We start from the raw sequence: 19,253 nt of genomic DNA, 5'->3' as shown, positions 1-19,253 counted from the left end.
CTTCTGGCATTAGAAGCTATGAACTGTGGTAGGAGCCGGCCTGGCCTGCATGGGGGGAGGGAGGGCCATGGCCTTCCTGCCTCCATCTCCTATGAGCTAAGCAGGGAGTGGCTGGGCTGTGCCCTTGAGGGCGTGAGGGGCACCCTGTGTGCAACACAGCCTTCTCCAGAGGCTACAATTCTCCCTCTGGCAATCTGACCAGTCCTGCGTGGGACCAGAGGAGAATGTGGACAGGAGACAGCAAGCAGCCCTAGGTCCAGGTTCACGGAGCCTCCCTGCAATGAGATGAACGTGATCTAGCGCTGGGGGGCTGAAATGAATGGTGGGCCCTGCAGGCGCCGTCTCGCCAGCTGCTGTCAGCCTTGGAAGAAGCTTCCTGGGCTAGTCCTAGTTCCAGCTGCAGTGGTGGTCCCTCCCCTTTTCACAAGAGAGAGAATTCAGTCACATCACAGCAGGGGGTGCCCAAATACGGGGGTCCAGTGCTGCCTTGCCCAACAGCTGTAGCTGCTGCTGAAACCTCAACATCACCTGAACATCACAGCTGCAGTCTTTGCTTCCCCACACGCGTTGCCCTCGGAGGTAGAGATGGCTTGAGAGTCACCCCGGCTGGGGCGTGGGGCTGGGGAGGGAGCCGTGGGGCTAGGAGGCAGCAGCAGTGGGGCCTAGGCCTTCCTGCTCGGAGCAGCACCATCTTCCCGGACAGGCTGTTACAGCAGCAGCCTGTAAAGCTGTGGAACATCCAGCTGGGCCCAGGTGCGTGGCAGAGGCTATGTCCAGTCCCATTCTCCTTGCTGGGGCCTGGGAGGGTCTCTTGGCCCTGAGCAGCCACCTACTAGGAGTCTCTGCTGGGGCCTTCCTGAGCAATGTTACTGCCCAGGAGCGGAGGTCAGGCTGGGGGGAGGGCGGGGACAGCTCTCTATCCAGAAAAGGGGAAACACCAGTGGGGCTGCCCAGGTCCAACGCAGCCCGGAGGCCTTGTCACATGGGGAAGGAAAAGCTACAGGCCCTGCCTGCGTCCTATCAAGTATAGAGCATTTACCCCCGTCGGCTCCCGGCCCACTCCCTGCCTTCTGCCCCCGACAGCCACAAGGCTGCTGCAGCGCCACTGAAGGGAGAGGGCTTGAGCTGTGCACGTCTGGCCCAGGGTTCAGGCTCCTGGACACTGGCGTCTGTATTATGGGCCCAGTATTTCCATGGTGGGGACAACATGGTATCCATGGAAACACAACAGGCTCCTAAGCCAAGCTGTGCGCCCTGTGATGCAGCCTCGTGGTAACGGTGCTTGTCTGGTACAAGAGCCCCCTTCCCCTGCCTGTCAGCCCTGGGCCAGTGCAACAGGCTCTCAGTGCAGGGATGGGCCGCCTCCTTAAACAGCCAAGTCACTGGGTCTCAGCTTAGTGCTGGATTTACTGGACCTGCTGCCCTGCTGCAACAGTTCTTCCATGACCAGACCCTGGGTGCCTGTCTCGCGGCTGCTCCGTGCTGCACAGCTGTCCCCGCCCGCTGAGGGAGCAGCTTGGCTGGCGTAAGGCTGCAATGGAAGGCTGGGGTCAGCGGCATGGGGAAGGCTGTAGGGTGCAGGACAGTGGGGAATGTGGTGGCCGCTTGTTTCTCTGGGAGCGTTGGAGCTGGCCTTGGGGGTGGGTGCCCGACAGTGGTCGGCTGCCAGCCTCTGCCTGCACTTGGTGAAGCCCAGGTGGTACATTTCTATCAGGTTGAGGAGCAGAGACAGGCAGGCCACCCCCGTCATGAAGAGAATAAAGATGGTCTTCTCGGTGGGCCGGGCTATATAGCAGTTGACTGTGTTGGGGCAGGGCCAGCGGTTGCACGTGTAGAGGGGCTTTAGTTCGAACCCATACAGTGCGTACTGGCCCACAATGAAGCTCACCTCAAAGAGCATCTTAAAGACAATGTTGCAAATATATGTCCTCAGAATGGCCCCCTGCAGGCGGATTTTGCCATGAACATCTTTGATGGAGGGTTTATGCTGCACCAGGGGTTCCTGCTGGGCCCCCCAAGTCTCCTCTCGCTGCTGCTCCTTCTCCGCCATGCGCACCAGATGCAGGATGTGGCCCAGGTAGACGAGGCTGGGGGTGGAGACGAAGATGATCTGCAGCACCCAGAAGCGGATGTGGGAGATGGGGAAGGTTTCGTCATAACAGACGTTCTGGCAGCCTGGCTGCTTGGTGTCGCAGGAGAAGCCCGACTGTTCGTCCCCCCAGACTTTCTCGGCAGCTGCCCCCAAGACAAGGATACGGAAAATGAACAGGACAGTGAGCCAGACCTTCCCCACCACTGTGGAGTGCTGCTGAGCACTCTCCAGAAGCCTCCCCAGCAGGTTCCAGTCACCCATGAGTGCAAATACCGGCTCATCCTAAAAGAGAGGAACACGCCCAGACGTCGGCATCCCAGAGACTCCAGCACCCTGCGCTGCTCCAGACCTGTGAGAAGCTGGCATGGGGGCACCCTGCACTGGGCACATCCCTACAGCAGAGCCCTCCCTGGTTCCCGCTGCACACGCCGGCATCTGGAGCTTCCTCCCTGGGGTCCCAGAACAGCAATGCCTGATACAGCTCACAGCCATGCTTGTCTTTTGCTGCCAGGGATGTGTTTGTAAAAGCCATGTGCCTGACTCAAGAGCAAAGCCAGGGCAGGGAGTGGGTTAACCTGAGGCTACCTGAGCCCATCAGCTGCCTGTGGCTGCAAAACCCCTCCAGGATTAACCCCTGTTTGGCCCCGGTATCCCGCTTTAAGAGCACTGATTGCTGGGGACTGGCTGCACTGACAGCAGCACTGGGCTGCAGCCCTTTCACTGCTGGAGACTGGCTCTGAGGTGGCCCCAGGTCCAGCATGGCTCAGTTCTGTTCCTAGCTCTGCAGCAGCCTCTCAGGGCAGCTGGAAATCAGTGGCCTCCTGAACAGAACAGCTGAGCAGGTCCCTGTGGAGGGAGTCAGGTGGCTGCACTGCGCTTCCTCTTCTAGGGATTAACCCAAGTTGAAAGCTCCAAGGCTAGAGTTCAAGTCAAAGCCGTTTTGCTCAAGCCCTTTACGTGGGGCTCGCAAAGCGCTGCACCAGGAGCCCGTCCTGCACCACAGGCAGCTGAGGCAGACGCCCAGCCCACAGCTGCTCCCCATGCAGCCAGGGCCACACAAGGGCGAGGCTGGGGCGAAGGGCTGGTGTTTCTCCCACAGACCAATGGAGGGCAGGGTCGGGGCCCATTTGAGCAAATTGGAGCAGACACCAGTGCCTAGTGCATTTGGCAGCTGCCATGAGACCACAGGCCAGGCAAAAGGCAAAGAAACCCCCTCACCGTTTGCAGATCCTGTGGCCGTGGAGGCAACTCAGCTGCCCCGTGCCTCTGGGGTAGTAGATCCCCGCAGCCCCACCAGGACGTGTCCCAGCTCCTCTTCCGGGGGCAGAGGTGTCCAGCTGGTCTCTGGCAAGGGGCAGGCGTCCGAGTCTGTCTGTCTGTCTGCCTAGCATGTTTTATGCAGGTTGTTGGAACAGGCGCTTCGTGGCTGTCACCATGACTGACAGCGGAAACAGCCACTGGGAAATCTCTTTACCTCTTTATTTTTGGCTTGAGCATGTTTCTAAATATAATCCCTACTGCAGGGAAGGGTGTAGGGGCAGCGAGGGGGGGAGCTCTCTGTGACCGAGCCCAAGCAATTCACTGGCTCTGGCCGCCTCAATGCCATTGGAGGGTCGTTTTCCTGACCGACCTGCTCCATGCGCTGCTGGGCCTGGGAGCCTCTACAAACGCCCCATCTCTGACGCCGTCCTCACATGGTGCCTTGGGCTCCTCCACGCGGCTGCCCGGTGCCCAAGGATGGAAGGCTCTGCCTGAACTGGGGGGGGACCATGCCCCAACGTGCGGGAGCGGCCAGTGCAGCCCCTGGTGCATCCCCGCTCACCTGGCCAGCTGGGGTGCACTACGGTCAGAGCCCTGTGCTGCAGCTGCACAACAAGGCTCAGCGGACCAGGGCCCCCCTGGGATCCTGCACAGGGAAGGGTGGAGGCTTGCAAAGCCCTCCTTGCCATTCTCGCTGCAGTGGGGACAGGGCATGCAGTGTAGCCACGCCCCCTTGTTAATATTTATAGTGAAGAGGTGGAGTTTGCTGCCCCTCCCCCCCGAGTTTGTAGAAGCTCAGAGGGCAGGGGACTGGGCGGATGGGGTACCAGGGCTCAGCCTGTCCAGTGAGATCCATGAAACACCAGACACGTCCCCAGCACAAACCCTGTCCTGGGCCAGCTGTGGGACGGCCCCTCTGCCTGTCCCGGGCACAGCCTGGCTACGTGCCCACACGCTGCAGCCCCAGCAGCAGGGACTGTTCTGACCCAGGGCAGAGCAGGTCCCTGACCGCTGGCTAATAGCCATTGATGGACCTGTCCTCCAGGAACATCTCTCATTTCTTTTGTGAACCCACAACCTGCTCAACATCCCCTGGCAACAAGTTCCTACACTGACTGTGCGCTGTGTGAAGAAGAACTTCCTTGTGTAGTTTTAAACCTGCTGCCTAGTAATTTCATTGGTTGCCCCTTGGTTCTTGTGTTATGAGAAGGGGTAAATAACACTTCCTCATTCACTTTCTCCACACCAGTCCTGATTTTATAGACATCTATCAACTCGCCCCTTAGTCATCTCTTTTCTGAGAGAGAGTCCCAGGCTTTTTAATCTCACCTCATACGGAAGCTGTTCCATACCCCTAATCATTTTTGTTGCTCTTCTCTGTACCTTTTCCAATTTTAATATATCTTTTTTGAGATGGGGCGACCAGAAGTGCACACAGTATTCAAGATGTGGGCGTACCATGGATTTATATAGTGGCAATATGATTTTTACTGTCTTATTAGCTATCCCTTTCCATTGGTTCCTAACATTTTGTTAGCTTTTTTGACTGCCGATGCACATTGAGTGGATGTTTTCAGAGAACTATCTACAATGACTCCAAGATCTCTTTCTTGAGCGGTAACAGCTAATTTAGACCTCATCATTTTGTATGGATAGTTTAGAGTTATGTTTTTCACTCTGCATCACTTTGCACTTATCAACATTGAATTTCATCTGCCATTTTGTTGCCCAGTCATTCAGTTTTGTGAGATTCCTTTGTAACTCTTCGCAATCTGCTTTGGACTTAACTATCTCGAGTAAGAAGGAATTTCCCCCAGGTCAGACTGGCAGGGACCTTGGGTTGTTTGCCTTCCTCTGCAGCCTGGGGGGTGAGGGGGCGGGTTTCTCTGGGTCTGTGTCACTGACTCATTTCCCTGCCATTGCTGGGGCCTCAGGCACTGCCCCTCTCTGCCTGTGGGCTCCTGTGGTCTGATTGCAGCTGCTGGGTGGGGCCGGTGTAACTGCAAAAACTGCAGCAGGTGTAATGTATTAAACTGCTCTCCATAGGAATGCGCTACTGGTAGCAGTTACTGAAGGCCTAGGTTGCGTTTCCCTAGTTTGTTTATGAGACGGTCATGGGAGACAGTATCAAAAACTTTACTAAAGCCAAGATAGACCATGTAGACCACTTCCCCCCATCCACAAGGCTTGTTACCTTGTCAAAGAAAGCTATCCGGTTGGTTTGACACGATTCGTTCTTGACAAATTTATCCTGGCTGTTACTTACCACCTTATTTTCTTCTCGATGTTTGCAAATTGATTGCTTAATTATTTGCTTCGCTATGGGCCCAAGCCCTAGGTCAGGGCGGGGCAGCAAACACACAGTCAGGAGCTCAGGCCCTTAGGCAGGGGCTGAGCCAATAGTTCAGTGTGAGCCCTGGCCCTAGGTCAGGGCAGGGCAGCAAACAAACCGTCAGGAGCTCAGGCTTCTGAGCATCTGGTGCGAGGGGGAGACTGCCACCCATGAATGGGGTGGCAGGGGGGACGCAGGCCCACCCACTTCACTGCATCCCAGCCCGGGGCCCTAACAGTGGCAGAAGACCCGCTGCTGTGTCAGTGGGGATCCTGGCCACAACACACTGACATTGGTTCTGGCCCTGCTGCGGCCAGGCCAGGGTCGGCTGCCCCCAGGCTACTTCCGGACTCCCCCTCGTAAGGTACCTGGGTTTGGCCAGTGTCCTCGGCCGTTTCCAGCACCATCGGTTCCTCGGGGTAGCTGGCGAGGGGTAGGCTCGGCTGCCCCTCGGGGTAGCTGGCGAGGGGTAGGCTCGGCCTGCCGGCGTTTCCCAACCCGGAGCTAGGCCACAGGCATCTGGCCTCTCCGGCGGCTGGCCTTCAAGTGAGCTCTGCAGCGGGGCTTTTCTACTTCCTGTCCTGTGCCGTGACCTGTGGGGGGCGGGCGCAGGACCCTCTAGCTCCGCCCACATTGGTGCTAGGGGAGGCTCGTCCCTCCGCAGGGCTGTGGGGTATCCCATCGCCTCGCTACAGCTCCATTATCTTTCCAGGTACAGAAGTTAAGCTGACTGGTCTGTAATTCCCCAGGTTGTCCTTATTTCCCTTTTTATAGCTGGGCACTAGATTTGCCCTTTTCCAGTCTTCTGGAATCTCTCCCGTCTTCCATGACTTTTCAAAGATAATCGCTAATGGCTCAGATATCTCCTCAGTCAGGTCCTTGAGTATTCTAGGATGCATTTCATCAGGCCTTGGTGTCTTGAAGACATCTAACTTGTCTAAGTAATTTTTAACTTGTTCTTTTCCTATTTTTGCCTCTAGTCCTACCTCATTTTCACTGGCATTCACTATGTTAGGCGTCTAATCGCCACCAGCCTTCTTGGAGAAAACAGAAACAAAGAAGTCATTAAGCACCTCTGCCATTCACACATTTTCTGTTGTTTTTCCCCTTGTTGAGTAATGGGCCTACCCTGTCCTTGGTCTTCCTCTTGCTTCTAATGTATTTGCAGAATGTTTTCTTGTTTCCTTTTATGTCTTTAGCTAGTTTGATCTCGTTTTGTGCCTTGGCCTTTCTAATTTTGTCCCTACATACTTTTGTTATTTGTTTATATTCATCCTTTGTAATTTGACCTAGTTTCCACTTTTTGTAGGACTCTTTTGATTTTTAGATCATTGAAGATCTCCTGGTTAATCCAGGCTGGTCTCTTGCCATACTTCCTATCTTTCCTACACAGTAATATAGTTTGCTCTTGTTCCCTTAATAACATCTCTTTGAAAAACTGCCAATGGTCTTCAATTGCTTTTCCCCTTAGACTTGCTTCCCATCAGGGCCGGCTCTGGCTTTTTTGTCGCCCCAGGCAAAAAAGCCTCCCACCGCCAGAGCGCCGGGGGGAGGGCGGCGAGCCCGCCGCGGCTCCGCTCTCCCCAGCGGCCGGAGTGCCGCGGGGAGGGCGGCGAGCCCAGTCGCGGCCCCGCTCTCGGGCCGGAGCGCCACGCCGCTCCCCTCCAGGTGCCACCCCAAGCACATGCTTGGTGGGCTGGTGCCTGGAGCCGGCCCTGCTTCCCATGGGATCTTACCTTCCAACTCCCTGAGTTTGCTAAAGTCTGCCATCTTGAAATCCATTGTCTTTATTTTGCTGTTCTCCCTCCTACCATTCCCTAGAATAGTGGTTCCCAAACTGGGGTTTGCGAAATGTTACAGGGGGTTCTCAGGAAAAAATGCCCTAATGGCAGACAGAGCTGTCCCTAGGGACCCCAGGCAGCCTGGGGCCAGCAGCCCAGACCCCCTGGACTTCCAAGAGCTAAGCAGATCAAAGCAAGCTAGGGTGACCAGATGTCCCAATTTTATAGGGACAATTCCGATTTTGGGGTCTTTTTCTTATATAGGCTCCTATTACCCCCACCCCCTGTCCCAATTTTTCACATTTGCTGTCTGGTCACCCTAAAGCAAGCATATTTATCACACTGAGGAGATTTAAACTTCAAGACTTCTTATAAGAAATGGAAAGGGAGGTGGATATTTTTTGCTGATTTTAAAATTAACTAGGCAGCTAGTATTGTTTTTAAAATTATGAAGAACAAGTTTAAGCTTTGTAACGTGCGTTGTTTGCCTGGACTGCTCAAGACCTGAATGCTTGTGTAGGAGGAACTCTTTGAGTTGGCTTCTTAAATACCTTACTGCTGTTTCACATCTGATACTCCTTGATGAAACCTAGGAGTCCTGTCTTATAACACTCACTTCAAATCTCTCTCCTTGTAGTTAATAAACATGTTTGGCTGTTTTATCTAAGCCAGTGTGTTTAAGTGAAGTGTCTGAAGAACTATCTAAGGTAATTAACTGGCATATTATTCCATTAAAGGAATATTGGATTTAAGATATTTGCTGTCCAGGCCAGGCTGGATGTACATTTCTGGGGGAAGATCCAGGACTGGGGGTGTGCTGGGGTCACCCTGCAGTGTAACCCAGGCTGGCTGGGTGCAGTCACACACAGACACTCAGAGGCTGCCCTGCATGCTGGAGGCTGTTTGTGAGCAGCCCGAGTGGGAGCTGCTACAGCAAGGCACCCAAGGTTGCAGGGCAGGGGTGACACAGCCCCCAACTAGTCTGGATTGTGCCCTGGTATGTTACAGAGCTGGGCTTTGAAGTGGTCTCTGGCCTGTGAGTGTGCCCCGTCCAGCAGGGGCAGGGGGCACAGGGGTCTGGGACTTGCATGTGCAGCAAGATGGGTCCTGGCCCTGGGGGAGAGAGCTGTCCTGCTGCCCATGGTGCTGGAAAGCATCCCATGCTGACCAAGGAACTGTGAGCCCAGGACAGATGGACCCTCACAGTATGCTCACAGAACCTGGGCAGTCTGCAGCCTTCTGGCAGCATTGCGGGGCTGGGCAGGGTCCGAGCAGCCCCCGGATACCACACTGCCATGCAGGACACAGGGGAAGGGCCTGGCTGCCGTGGGAAGCCTGGAGGGTTTGGCAGGTGTCTGGGGGGATGCAGCTCCCTGTTCAGTCTGTGCTTGGCCCAGCCCCCAGCAGGACAGGAAGGAACTGGCCCAGCGGGCTGGCCTGGCAGGGTTTGGGGGGGGCTGCAGTCCCGCTGCCCTGGGGATCCTGAGCCTTCACCAAACCCCAGGTGACAAAGGGAGAGAGGCAGCTCCTGAAAACACAGCTTTAATGGCCGACACTTCCGACACTCCACTTGCCAGGCCCCACCTGGTGTCCTCTGTCTCAGCAGCCACGGGGGGCTGGGCCCCGCAATGAGGATGGCTCCTTTCCCTGCAGGAGACAGGGCCTCTGTTGGGGGCACCGGTGGGGCTTGGGGGACATCACACAATGAATTAAGGCAAATTCCGAGCGTTCTGCAGCCGCCCCAGCCTTTCTGACGGGTTTCAGGGTGTGATGACTGGGCTTGTGCGTGGCCGTGGGCCCATGGCAGTGCGGGGGGAAGGCCTTGGCACAACACCTGTGCACAAGCTGGCAGTGTCCCAGGGCCGGAGCTCAGGCAGTCATGAGTGTACCAACAGGCTCCGTTCAATACTCTTCGTCTCCCTGCAGAGCCTGTCCCCCATGGCTCCCGGTGGAGGGCTGAGGGATAAGGGCCTTGTGCCATGGCAGGGCCCCCACCCAATGGGGCTGGTGCCTCTAGCAGGCGGAGCAGCGATCGCTCTTCTCCTGCAGCCCCGGGTTGCGGCGCAGCATGTCCTTGAGGGAGCCGTCCTGCTCCGTCAGCAGCTGGTTGATCTCGTTCTGCTTGTACTCGGTGGAGAGCTTGTGGCCGTACAAGGAGCTCTTCCCCGATGTGGGGTTGGAGTCCCGCTGGGCCCGGCGGGCACAGGCCCGCACCACCAGGTACACCAGCTCAGCCATGTTGAGGATGATGCAAATGCCCGAGGTGGCCAGCATGAAGACAGTGAAGATGGTCTTCTCGGTGGGCCGGGAGATGAAGCAGTCAACGGTGTTGGGGCATGGGTAGGCCTCGCACTTGACCAGCCGGATCATCTGGTAGCCAGGGTAGATCATGTAGAAGATGTACATGAAGACGGCCTCGAAGAGGAGTCGGAATATCACGCTGCAGATGTACGTCCACCACAGGGAGCCCGAGATGCGCATCTTATGCTTCTTCACCTCCTCCAGGTGCTTGGTGTCGCCGTGCCCCGTCAGCACCAGCAGCTTCTTCTCCTGGTGCTGCTGGTAGGCCACGTGCATGGCCACTAGCAGGGCGGGTGTGGTGACCAGGATCAGCTGCAGGGCCCACAGGCGCACGTGGGAGATGGGGAAGAAGTGGTCGTAGCAGACGCTGTTGCAGCCTGGCTGCTGTGTGTTGCAAGTGAAGGCAGATTTCTCATCCCCCCAGACACTCTCAGCTGCTACCACCAGCACCATGATCCTGAAGATGAAGATGACAGAAAGCCAGATGCGCCCGATGGCAGTGGAATGGCGGTTCACGCCGCTCACCACTGTGTAGAGGCCTGCCCAATTCATTGTGCCTCACACCTGCAAGAGACAGCAGCAGGAGATGGTTAGCAGCCCAGAGACCCTAGAGATGGGCCCTGTGGACTGAGAGGACTGGAGACCAGAGGCCAAAAGCAGTCGAGGATCCAGGGGCAGCATTCACCGTGCTTCTTACTTAGCCCTTTCCTCTGTTGATGTGAGTGTCCGCACAGCCTGGCCAGTGGTAGCTGGGGGGCCGATCACTCTGTATGTTAGGCCTGGCTGTCTGCAGGTGGGCACCCACACTGAGTCACCACTAGTGACACTCCTGGTCTGTGTTTCTAGCCCTCATGCTGTAAAGGAAGCCTGCAGAATGTTGACCACTTTGAAACAAACACCAGGCTCTCTGCCAGAGGCTGCAGACAGCCTGAAACGAGCACAGGGAGCTGGGAACTAATCCGGACACCTCAGTGAAGTGTTAACTCTGAAACCTAATTTAACACCAACAAACCCCAGTCGTTGGCAGGCAGGATCAAACCTGGGGCCTCTGCAGCATGAGCTAAAAGCCAACTGGCTCAGCTAAGGCTGCGGAGCAAACTCATTAATCTCTCTACGTGGTCTCGGTGCCACTAGATGGGACAGACACCACACCTAGGAGGTGTGTGGGTTACACTAACAATGTGCTTTTCATTCTCGACATAGTTCACTCTCATGGCTGATCATTTCACAGGAGAATCCAACTAATATGCTCATCCCCTCCCTCCTCCTGGGGCTCTCTAGCTCCAAACCCCCCCTGCCCTTGCCCCAGCTGTCTGACCCTCCAGCTTCGCCCTGCTGATTTCAGCCCCCCGGCTGCAGCGCGGGGAAGCTGAGGTAGGAGAAGCTTAGAATACATTGAATGTCATGTAGCGATTGGGGCCTGGGGAGTCTGTGCTGATTGGATTGCTCATTTGCATATTAATTGCAGCACTCCCTCACCCTGCAGAGCCCAGGGCACTCTGGTGCGGGATTTAGGGCCAGCGGCTGGAGGACTGGGGTGGACTGTGGGGCAGCTGTTCCCCCTCAGGAGTGGGGAGGAGTGCGGTGGGGTGCAGCTTTCCCTGGCCTGCGCACTGATTGCTGCTGACCCCCAGCATGGGGCACAGTCAGGGGCTCTGCTCTCCACCCGCAGCCCGGCCCTGCAGGAGCAGAGAGCTCAGCAGGACAGAAGGCCTCAATCTGGGCAGGTCAGTGGCTTGCTGAGGAGGGGTCAAGCCCCAAAAGGTGTTGCTGGGGCCGGAGCACTAAGCAGCAGCAGGTGATGTGCTCTCCAGGGCCAGGGCACCTGGCTCACCCCACATCCTGCTAGGGAGCAGCATGCACCAAGTGCCACGGGGCCAGGGAACTGCATGGGCCTTTGCTGCTGTTTGCTCCACGCCAGGAAGTGAGGGCACGTGTTACCCTCGCGCGCTCCCGCCCCGCCTGGGGCCAGCCCCTCGCTCCCCCCACACAGCTCCAGCCCTTGTTTGCTCTGCTGATAAGCTGTGACTGGGTGTACCTGGGCCACCCACTTCCACCAGGACGTCCCCCAGCCCCCTGCTGCCTGCCCGCTTCTCCCAGCCTCTAGCCAGAGCACCACGACGGGGGAGAACGTTGCACCGGCCATCAGAATAGAATGGCACCAGGACCCCAACAACACCTTCCCGCCCCCTGCCAGAGCACGGGGAGCAGCCGCAGCGGGCCCAGCGGACGAGCGTCCGTTCCCCTGCTGGGGCTGCCAGCCCCGGACAGACCCAGAAACGCAACTTGCAGCCATCGCCTGCCTCTGCCCGTCGGCTCCGCCTGTGCCACTGACTCCTGTGCAGAGCTCTGCAGAGGGCAGGAGCAGGAGACGGGTCGGGGCCTGTAGCGGCCGTGTTACCTTGTGGTGAGGAGTGTGTCCTTTCTGAGCAGCCCGGAAGGGTCCCCGCTAAGCTCTCATGTCTCTGCGCGGCTCAGCCCCCCGCGCTGCCTGCCCTTGTCTCTATCTGCCGCTGCCCTGCACTGGGAAGTCATATGCTGCTTTATAAACTATTCACATACAATGAGGCCTTTATGGGACCCTGAACAACACACTGTAGAATTCAGATCAAACGCCCTGACTTCCGCCTACCCCCTGCCAAACAAAGTGCCAGTGTCCTGCATTCCAGCCGGGCCCAGCCCCGCGCCCGCTCCCACCTTGCCCACGAGAACGAGTCTGGCTCCCTGCCCTCCTGGCATGCCAGGGACCCCACCGGATGCTCTCTCCACTGCCCCCCCATGGCCAGAGCCTCACGCTGCCTCAGGGTGACACCAGCTCACGCCCCCTCTGCAGAGGTGACTGTCCCCAGGGCCCAGAGAACAAGCCGGGCTCGCTCTGAAGGGACGGCTCACCCAGAGAACAAGCCAGGCTCGCTCTGAAGGGACGGCTCGCCATAGCCCCAGGGCCCAGAGAACAATCCGGGCTCGCCATGGCCCCAGGCCCCAGAGAACAAGCCGGGCTCGCTCTGATGGGACGGCTCGCCGTGGACCCAGAGCTCCCTGGCGGATGCAGCCCAGGATGTAGCCAGGGTGTAACGTTATTGATTTGAACTGGGATCATATAGAACATGGTTGCAACCAAGTCCTGTAGTGGCACCAAATCTTGTATAAAGGGGGTCAAATGAGGTGTCTAAGACAAAGTTAGGGTTTGCTGGTTATGATTATGCTGTCTATATGTGTGTATCAATTTTGTAGTTGAAGTTATGAATATTGGCTCTATACTGTCTGTATTTCAAACTTATGCTATGCTTCTGGGAGACATCCCAGACAAGTTGGTGTTAGCTCTGCCTAGCCTACTTGATGGCCCATTAAGGACCATCAGCTATACAACTGACCCATGGAGAGAAGGCAAATACGCCTTGTAACTCAGCAAAGTATGCAGGGACCTCCCCATGTGACTCCAGACTCCATTTTGCTGTAATTTTCCACAGTAAGGACAAAGAGGTGTCCTTACACCTGGAAATGACTATAAAAGGCTGATGCCTCATCTCCATCTTGTCTTCAATCCTGCTTCATACCTCTGGAGGGACTTCGCTACAAACTGAAGCTCTGAACAAAGGACTGATGACCCATCCCAGCTGGGGATGTTCCAGAGACTTGATTTGAACCTTCAGTTTATTCTATCACTGCTGGAAGCCTGAACCAAGAACTTTGCCATTACTGTGTGTAATTGATTCTATTTAACCAATTCTAGCTCTCATCTCTATCTTTTTCCTTTTATGAATAAACCTTTAGATTTTAGATTCTAAAGGATTGGCAACAGCATGATTTGTGGGAAAGATCTGATTTGTATATTGACCTGGGTCTGGGGCTTGGTCCCTGGGGATCAGGAGAACTTTTTTTTCTTTTACTGGGGTATTGGTTTTCATAACCATTTGTCCCCATAACGAGTGGCACTGGTGGTGATACTGGGAAACTGGAGTGTCTAAGGGAATTGCTTTTGTGACTTGTGGTTAGCCAGTGGGGCAAAACCAAAGTCCTCTTTGTCTGGCTGGTTTGGTTTGCCTTAGAGGTGGAAAAACCCCAGCCTTGGGCTGTAACTGCCCTGTTTTAAGCAATTTGTCATGAATTGGCACTCTCAGGTGTGTCCCGCCAGAACCAGCATCGTTAAACGGGGATGTTCAGGTGCTTGGCTGTGGGAGCTCAGGTGCACAGCTGCTGCCAGGAGGTGGGTCAGAGGGCTGAGGGGAGGTGCAGGCCAGCCCCTCGCCATGGTGCAGAGTTGGCATCAGTCACTGCGTGGTGGCTTCTGACAAACATCTGGCAACTGGCAGCTCCTTCTTGGAACGAGAACACGGTTTGTGCCAGAGCCCGGTGTCCCGGCTGGGCACCCAGGAGCCTCTGTTCTGGGGCCGCCCGAGGCCTCGCATTGTCATGCCCTCTGCTGCAGCGCGGGCCATAAGAGGCCAAGAACAGCCATCCCCCTGTGCAGCAAGAGACGGGCGGCTGCCACGCAGGGGGGACATCACGGCTTTGCCAGACAGCTCTGCAGGCATGGGAGAGCTGCCTCTCTCGTGTCCCTCTTGCTGGGTACTGCCGTTCCTGCATGTGCACCCCTCTCCAGCAGCAGGGCTGCCCAGAGGATTCAGGGGGCCTGGGGCAAAGCAATTTTGGGGGCCCCTTCCATAAAAAAAAGTTGCAATATTATAGAATACTATATTCTTGTGGGGGCCCTTGTGGGGCCCGGGGCAAATTGCCCCACTTGCCCCCTCCTCCCCCCGCCCCTCTGGGCGGCCCTGTCCAGCAGGGAGCGGGGACCAGTGAGAGTCAGTGACTTCCCGGGTCGCACAGCTGGGAAGTGATGGGCTGGGTCCCGGCCCGGTGGCCTCGCCACGAGCCCAATGCTGACACATGGAAAGCCTGGCCCCTGCTGCAGGTCGGACTGCATGAGCCTTGGGGCGTATCCTTTCAATAATTTGTGAGCCTCCAGTGGCCCTGGCTGCGCTGTGTGTTTGAGAAGCCCCCAGCCCCTCTGGCACAGGAGAGTGTGTGGGGCTAGGCCGGCACGGCATGGGGGAGGGGCATGGGTAATGGGACTCCTCTACACCTGTGTGCTTCCTTGTTGCTTTGTTGTGTGAAGAGCACAAATGGCATTTGGAATCTGCTGGCACCAGAGCCAGCCAGGCCAGAGGAGCGCGGCTCCTTGCTCACGCCCTGGCACCCCTATGGGCTCCTGGGCTGCTCTCTAGAGAGGAGCTCCGGGCTCTGCCAAGAGCCCCAAGCACCTGGGACGGGAGACAGGGCAGGGCTCAGACTGCAGGAGCAGAGCAAGCAGCAGCGTGCTCAGGAGGAAGTTCTTGTGGGAGCCGCAAGCTCTGGAGCCCTAGAGAGCAGGGATCTCCCCATCACACCTGGGGGAGCTGGGCACAGGTGGGAAACGGGGGGGGGGGGTTATTTGCCTGCAAAGGGCGGGTGTCACTGTCGCTGTGCCTGTGCTACGCAGTGACTCCAGATGGCCTGTCCTGAGGCTGACGGCTGGTGCAGAGCTCAGGGGAGTTGGATGGCCAGAGACCAGCCACGGCTATGGGGGTGTCACCTCCCTGCCCCACAATTTAACCTATAAATCCTGTGAGCTGGGGAGCTGCTGCCCCACCTAGGACAGCAAACGGGGACCAGCCACCGCTGCTCATCATGAGCCAGGTGCAGCGGCTGGGGAAGGCCTGAGCTTGGGCTGCTGGGAAGGATCTGGGGCGGGAGGGTTTGACCTAAGTTCCATATAAGCTGTGCAGCCACGCAGCTGCCTATTAAGCCCTGCCCAGGGGCTCAGGGCTATGGTGGGGAGAGGTGCCATTGCCGCCGGGCCCCAGCGCGGACCTGCCGCAGCCGGCGGAGAGGTGCCTCTCTCCCCACTGCAGCCCCAGAGCAGCCTGCACCCCAAACCCTTCATCCCCGGCCCCACCCCAGAGCCCACCCCCCCCCGCACCCCAACCCTCTGCCCCAGCCCTGAGCCCCCTCCCACACTCTGAACCCCTTGGCCCCACCCCTGCCACATGAATGTTGTTATGTGCTCCAATATGAAGGTCATGTGTCACTCAACACCTCCATAGTGGTGCACATAACAAAATTCATTCTGCACATGGACATAACAAATGAGAGGGACCCCTGGGTCTGACTGAAGGGGTGTAAGTGAATTATTACTTGCAGGCTGGCCCACATTTATTGTGTTGTCTCCCCTCTCGCCAAGAGTTGGTTTTGAACCCATGGGCGCAGGGCTTGAGACGGACTCTATTGCCTATCAGAGGTGCCCTGGGGGGTGTATACGTTCCCAAGTTTCTGAGTGGGGGCTTGAGCTGAGGTTGACCCTTTAGGAACCCCTAGAAAACTGAACCCAGCCCGCCTTGCTGCCGACCCCGACCCCCCACCGGCAGAAGGGTTAAAATTGTTTGTATTATCGCCATGGGCCTGGCCGAGCCAGATGCTGCACAAACTTAGACAATAGGAGCCATGCGCCACAGAGCTGGAAGAGGGAGGGACGTGACGCTTTTAAGGTGGCCATAATAATGAGCTAGCAGCAAGGAGACAGGGAGGGCTGACGCCCATAAGAGTAACTCTGCCTGCAGAACAGAGAGCGCCAGGGAAGGGGGCTGGAGAGCTGGAGGGATGTGCCCACCACACGCACATGGCAACACCATCAGGGAAGGCAGGCAGGGGAGCCGGGGCAGAGATGGAGGCGGGGGTGGAGTCAGGCAGGGGAGCCGGGGCAGAGAGGGAGGCGGGGGGGGAGTCGGGAGGCAGGCGGGGGGGGGGGGGGGAGGGGGATGGAGGTGGGCGTGGCAGGGGCGGCTCTATGTATTTTGCCGCTCCAAGCACGGCAGGCAGGCTGCCTTCGGCGGCGTGCCTGCGGGAGGTCCCCGGTCCCGCGGCTTCAGGGTACCCACCGCCGAATTGCCGCTGAAGCCGCGAGACCGGCGGACCTCCCACAGACGTGCCACCGAAGGCTCCCTGACTGCCACCCCCTGCGGCTTGCCACCCCAGGCACGTGCTTGCCACGCTGGTGCCTGGAGCCGCCCCTGGGGGGTGGAGTCAGGCAGGGGAGCTGGGGGGGGGAGAGATGGGGGGGGGCTGAGGGGCGTTGGCGGGGGGGGGGGAGGGGGGGGGGGGGGGAAGGCAGGGAGTCGGGCCAGCGATACCAGTGGGTGGGGCAGGCTAGACGGGGCCAGGGCTGGGCGATGATAGCAGCGGGGCAGGGACTGGTGTTTGCAATTCAGGCGTTACTAACTAGATCTAGGGTTACCAGATAGCAACTGTGAAAAAAACAGGACAGGGGTGGGGTGTAATAGGCGCCTATAGAAGAAAATGGTCCCAAAAAACTGGACTGTCCCTTTGAAAGCTGGACATCTGGTCACCCTAACTAGATCTGTATGAGCGGGGGGCAGGGCAGGGTCCGTGACGCACCCGTCTGGGCGCTGGTTTCAGGGCTCAGCGTTTGGGTCTCCCTGCTCCTGAGAGAGGCTGGAGCAGACCAGTCCAAAGGCAGCAGGGAAAGCAGGCTGGGGCGCCGCTGGGAACACAGCCAGCGGGTCCGAGTGAGGGTCAGTTCCCTGAGCGGGAGTGGGTCTGTGGCTGTTCACAGGCACTGTACGGGGACAGCCTGGACACCCCGGCCAGCAGCTGTTGTGTGGTTTGTGGGGACAGGAACTCTCCCGCCCTGCGGGGCAGATCTGGGAATGCACCTCGTGGAGCGCAGCATGAGGAGCAGGACTGCAGGCCAGCCACGACCCAGCTCCAGCACGCCCAGGCTGTGTGGGGCAGTGTTGGCACTGGCCCCATGGCAGGGGCTCTGGGCTAGAGGGCCCAACACAGCATTGCCCAGATGGCCCTTGCTAAGGGCGCCCACATGCAGAGCCCAGAGGCAGCTTGCTGAGGTTGCAGGAGTTGGCTTTGAGGGAGTGCAAGGAGCAGTGCAGACCAGGCCAGCACGCCACGGCAGTAAGTCCCTGGGAGCTTCCCCAGGCACCAGCCTGGCCACAGCAGAGCGCTCTGCTCCCAAACACGCGCCGCGTTCCCTGCGGGGGTTACCAAGCTGCTGCCGCCGCAGGATGATCCCGGCCACAGGAGGCGTTGGCCAGAGGAGAGCCCAGTGAGAAGCCGGTTCCTAGACAGCCCAAGAGGTGTGAACATACCTGAACCCTGACTGCCGCTGGCCAATGGCCCATCTCGGCCCATCCCCTGCCTCTGGCAGACGTAATCCCTATGTGCCCATGGGACAGCATCCGCCAGGACAGAGACATGTCACAGAGTGAGCTGGTCCTTCCGGGGCTGCCCCTGTGCCAGATGCAGCCCACCGCCCCACGGGGTCAGGGGACAAGGAGCCCATCCAGGCGTGCGGGAGACAGAAGTGGACAGGCAGCCAGTGGGTTGGTGAGGGGGAGCTGGGCAGAGACCTGCAGGCTGAGATGCCCCAGCAGAGCCCCAATGCCGGGGGGCCGCGGGAAAGCCCCGGAAGGCAGGACTGGGCTTCCCCTGCCCCAAGGGAGAACGTTTGCGCCCAGGCCTGAGGCCAAGGAGGAGCCCTGGGAGAGGCCGAGAGGGGAGAGGGAAAGTGGTGGAGTTGGCTGCGAAGTGAGCAGGGCTGCCCGCGGGCGGGAGCCCAGCTGTGCAGGGAGAGGCCCTGGGAAGGAGAAGAGGGCAGGCAGCTCTAAACAGAGAGTTCCCAGGCTGGGGAGCCCTCCGAAGAGGGTTCTTGTGGGGCCCCCGCACAGCCCAGGAAGGAGGCTGCCCCAGGAGGCTCAGGAGGGCTGAGTCCAGAGGATGGGCTGAAAAGAGATGAAGAGAAGCGAGACCCTCAGGAAGCCAGGCTGTGTCTAGCTTACGCTGGGGCAGGAAACTGGCTTGGTTTGGACTTTGATACCCCAACGGGGTGGGGGTGGGGCGCCTCTTGTGGCTGAGCTGGGGGGCCAAGTCACCAAGAATTGGGGGTGGGGGGAGGGGAGCGCTAGGGTACCTGCCGCGCCATTCTGTGCACAAGGGGTGGCCCTGCTACGTGGCTGGTGTCCTTACAAAGGTGTGACCGAGTGTTCTTCGCCCCCGTAGAGATGGCCGTGCTCTTCGGAAGCCTCCCCCGGGCAGCGCTGGTTTTCCCAGACTCTCCCATAACGGAGGTTAGATCTCTGGCACCCCACAATCGCCTGTTGCTTGACAAGCCGAGGCCCCTCGCGTAGATTTAACAGGGGCAGGACAATCCTGGGGCTCAAAGAGACAGAGATGTTGTCCACCCTTGTTCTCTAGCTACTAACTGCCCTGTTGCCAAAGCGTTCTATTTATGGGAGAAGGAGCTGATGTGTTGAGACTGTACGGGATTTTGCAGAGCATAAACAATCCTTTTCAAGAGTCTCCCGAAAAAATGATGGGCTATAAGTAACCACCTTATTCCTGTGCAGTGAAATAGAACTGGGACTAGTCCATGTTCAAAGTTGCGCTGGTTTAAAATCTCCCCTTTTGTTAATCA

At 57.9% G+C, this 19,253-nt stretch overlaps 2 protein-coding genes across 2 annotated transcripts; both read right to left on the bottom strand.

The window, feature by feature from the left end:
* Window positions 1–1,366: 1,366 nt before the first annotated feature.
* LOC112111778 (gap junction alpha-3 protein-like) lies at window positions 1,367–2,353 on the bottom strand. Its single transcript, XM_024207359.1, has one exon. The coding sequence runs from the start codon at window positions 2,351–2,353 to the stop codon at window positions 1,367–1,369; it is 987 nt and encodes a 328-aa protein (XP_024063127.1).
* Window positions 2,354–9,001: 6,648 nt separating this feature from the next.
* On the bottom strand, window positions 9,002–12,653 carry GJB1 (gap junction protein beta 1). Its single transcript, XM_026653099.2, has 2 exons — window positions 12,168–12,653; window positions 9,002–10,330 (listed from the first exon to the last, which is right to left on the bottom strand). The coding sequence occupies exon 2, from the start codon at window positions 10,316–10,318 to the stop codon at window positions 9,479–9,481; it is 840 nt and encodes a 279-aa protein (XP_026508884.1). The 5' UTR covers window positions 10,319–10,330; window positions 12,168–12,653; the 3' UTR covers window positions 9,002–9,478.
* Between the last annotated feature and the right edge of the window lie 6,600 nt (window positions 12,654–19,253).

The sequence above is a fragment of the Terrapene carolina genome, unplaced genomic scaffold (genome assembly GCF_002925995.2).
Source record: "Terrapene carolina triunguis isolate 2854851 unplaced genomic scaffold, T_m_triunguis-2.0 Scaffold131, whole genome shotgun sequence".
In the NCBI taxonomy this organism is placed as follows: domain Eukaryota; kingdom Metazoa; phylum Chordata; order Testudines; family Emydidae; genus Terrapene; species Terrapene triunguis.
Note: the sequence above shows the minus strand (reverse complement) of the source record. Positions and strands in the feature narration are given on the sequence as shown.